We start from the raw sequence: 3380 nt of genomic DNA, 5'->3' as shown, positions 1-3380 counted from the left end.
TATCACCAATAGATACTCCCTCCTGGGGAGAGCTGATTACATACAGCCAACTAAGAAGAAAGAATAGGACTAGGGGAATATTCAGGAGATATGTGGAGCATATTGTAAAGATCAGAAGACAGGAAATGCATTGATGATGGGAAACCTGGCGCTCACAGTTGCTGCTGGCTCATAAATCCACATTTACCCAGCTACTTCCAGCCTCTATCTCAATTTGTTACAATAGAAGTAACGTCCCGGTACATTAAGCATATATAGAAATCACCATAGTCAACAGAACTGATGCTGCTATCTGAAAAATGATAGAGGATTTCTTCAAGCATTTGAATCGGGTGCTGTCAGGAAATGAGAGAGTTCACATAAATGAATTCGTTCTCCACCACTAGCTCCATAGTCTAAAATTTTCGTTAAGTCTCCTAACTGTTCTGCCTGTATCCATTCTGTGCTCCCTCCATTACTTATTGCTTACTGTAGGCAATTTTCCCCCCAAATCTAATCAAGTTATTCCACTTCGCCTAAAACCTTTCCATGGCTTCTATTGCTCTACACACACACACACACACACACACACACACACACACACACACAAACTTCTTAGCCAAACCCTGTGCTATCTGGCTCCCACCTGCCCTTTGACCTCATCTCAGGCCATTCTCTGGCCATTCTCTGACTTGAAGGTCACATTTGCCTTTGATCAAGTTCTTTACCCTTTGGCTTTTGGTCAAGTTCTTCCCACCACAGGGCCTTTGCACATGTAGTTCCATCTGATCTTCCTTTTGATTTCAGCTTCACGGTCACTATCACAGGACAGTCTTCTCTGACCTCTCCTACTACATATGTCCCCATGTCATAGGAACTCCTGGTACTACAAGCCTTTCCTCTGCAACATTGTCATCATTGTATTTTACTTCTGTGTAATTCTTTGATTAATGTTCTTCTCCCCTAGTAAACTGTACAATCCATGAAAGTGAGGATTACAATCTGTAGCAGCTCAGATGAGTTCTTTGCACTCAGTGAGGTTTTGGTAAATTCAGGTTGAAAGATAAGGCAAGGTTTTCTGAAAACTTAAAAGTTATTAACTTTAAATGTAAAAATAATTACAAATTATTTTTGTATTAAAATCTTTAGAAATGTACATATGCCTTCCTGCTTATATAAGCAGGATATAAAAATATTAATTTAATTTTTAATGATTCTTTTATTAAACTCTGTTACTATATTCTAGCAAAAAGAAAATGGCCTTAAAAATATTGACGTAGAACCATGTGTTTCTACAGTAACATCCTCTGATTGCTTGATTTTTTTCCCTCCCATTTTCCTTCTAGACCTCTTTATAAATTGTTGTTTGTGTGAGAATGGAAAATCAGATGTTTAGATTTATTAGAAGAATATACAAAATAAGAATAAATTGGCCCTCGATAATGATTACAAAAGACCCTATATGGGGAGCCACAAACTTTTATGCATGGCTTGTACAACATTCATTTTGTCTGTTTAGAAATATTGCTTAATCCTTAGTTTTCAGTTATATTCTGGATATAAAACAATAAATAAGGTTAGGGGCACCTGGGTGGCTCAGTCAGTTGAGCATCCAATTTTGGCTCAGATCATGATTCTCACGGTTTGTGAGTTCAAGCCCTGTGTCAGGCTCTGTGCTGACAGCTCAGAGCCTGGAGCCTGCTTGGGACTCTGTGTCTCCCTCTCTCTCTGCCCCTCCCCTGCTCACACTCTGTCTCTCAAAAATAAATAGACATAAAAAAATAGTAAATAAGGTTAATAAAACTATGTGGTGTCTTGCTGTATACACTTAAGGCCCTACAAAAATATTGAGATCAACTTAGTTTTCACGCTATTCTATTTTACAGAGGCAAAAAAAAAAAGGTAGGTGTCTTTTTTTTAATGATAAACTGCATATATTTACTGTTTTGTGATAGTGTAATTGGGAGTTAAACTTAATTCTTAGGAAAGAGAAAACTCTCACTCAAAGACCCCCCCCCCCTCCAAAAAAAACCCATCTCATAAAACTAAAAAAGAAAAATAAAAAATCTTTGCCAAATGAAAGAACCCTGTAATGGTAGAGTTCTGAATGATTGAGCTTATTTTTTTCCCTTAGTAACTGAGAATTCATTGAAATTATACAAAACATTAGAAATCCTCACAGTTTGTATATCTTATTCCTAATCTATGGAGTTTAAAGAAAAAGAGTTTTAGAGACTGCTATTAACTTAAATGACATAGGAAAACTGAAAGGGAGAACTGAAAGTGGGAAATTCCTATGAAATAGAAAGGGGACCATCCTGTATAAATAGGCCATACTCATGGAAGAAGGGCATTCACACTGCAAACTCTCGAAGTCTTTGCTTCAGCACCTAGACAGTAGCAGGCAAGACTTCTATTTTCATCATGACCGGCAGGTGCATCCTCCAAATCGCTCTCTTGGCGTGTTTCTTCACCACCGTGCATTCCGTGAGCTACAAGTTGCTTGGATTCCAACTAAGAAGCAGCAGTTTGGAGTGTCAGGAGCTCCTGCTGAACTTGAACAGAACCTCTAAATATTGCCTCAAGGACAGGATGAACTTCGAGGTCCCTGAGGAGATTAAAAAATCACAGCGGTTCCAGAAGGAGGAAGCCATATTGGTCATCAACGAGATGTTCCAGAAGATCTTTAATATTTTCAGTAGAAACACCTCTAGCACGGGATGGAATGAGACCACTGTTGAGAACCTCCTTGCGACACTCCACTGGCAGAAGGAACACCTGGAAACGATCCTGGAGGAAATCATGGAGGAGGAAAACTTCACCTGGGACAATACGACCCTTCTGCACCTGAAGAAATACTACTTAAGGATCGTGCGGTACCTGAAGGCCAAGGAGTACAGCATCTGTGCCTGGACAGTAGTCCAAGCAGAAATCCTCAGGAACTTTTTCTTCCTTGAGAGACTTACAGATTATCTCCAAAACTGAAGCTCTCCCAGCCTGTACCTCTGGGAATGGACGATGCTGGCAATGGATTCAGGGATTCTTCAACTCACAGAGACTCTGTAAGTGACTGGCAGCTAATGTACTCCATGTGAAAGAACAAAGACTTTAAATTGTTTTATTAATATATGCATTAAGTTATTTTTCTATTTATTTAAATTTTTCCCCGGAAAATAAATTTTTTTATGAACAAAAGTCAAAGGAGCAGTTTTCATTTCAACTTGATTTCATTACCACCGTATTCGAAATTACAGAGCACCTGTTAGAGGTTCTTTGTAAAATGCGCCCACAAAACAGCATAGGTTCTGGCCTCTGCCTTCGAGGAATGTGAAATCCAAGGAAGCCATGTGGAACATGTAAGAGTATAGATGCCGGGGGGTGGGGGGGAGTGGATCTTTCAG

General features: G+C 39.3%; 1 protein-coding gene across 1 annotated transcript; it reads left to right on the top strand.

Moving 5' to 3' along the window:
- Positions 1-2128: 2128 nt before the first annotated feature.
- On the top strand, positions 2129-3059 carry IFNB1 (interferon beta 1). The gene has a single exon (XM_019415568.2). It carries the CDS (start codon positions 2404-2406, stop codon positions 2962-2964), a length of 561 nt encoding a protein of 186 aa, XP_019271113.1. The 5' UTR covers positions 2129-2403; the 3' UTR covers positions 2965-3059.
- Positions 3060-3380: the final 321 nt, after the last annotated feature.

This window comes from Panthera pardus, unplaced genomic scaffold (assembly GCF_024362965.1).
Source record: "Panthera pardus isolate Hobbes unplaced genomic scaffold, ASM2436296v1 HiC_scaffold_20, whole genome shotgun sequence".
NCBI classification, from domain to species: Eukaryota; Metazoa; Chordata; class Mammalia; order Carnivora; family Felidae; genus Panthera; species Panthera pardus.
Note: the sequence above shows the minus strand (reverse complement) of the source record. Positions and strands in the feature narration are given on the sequence as shown.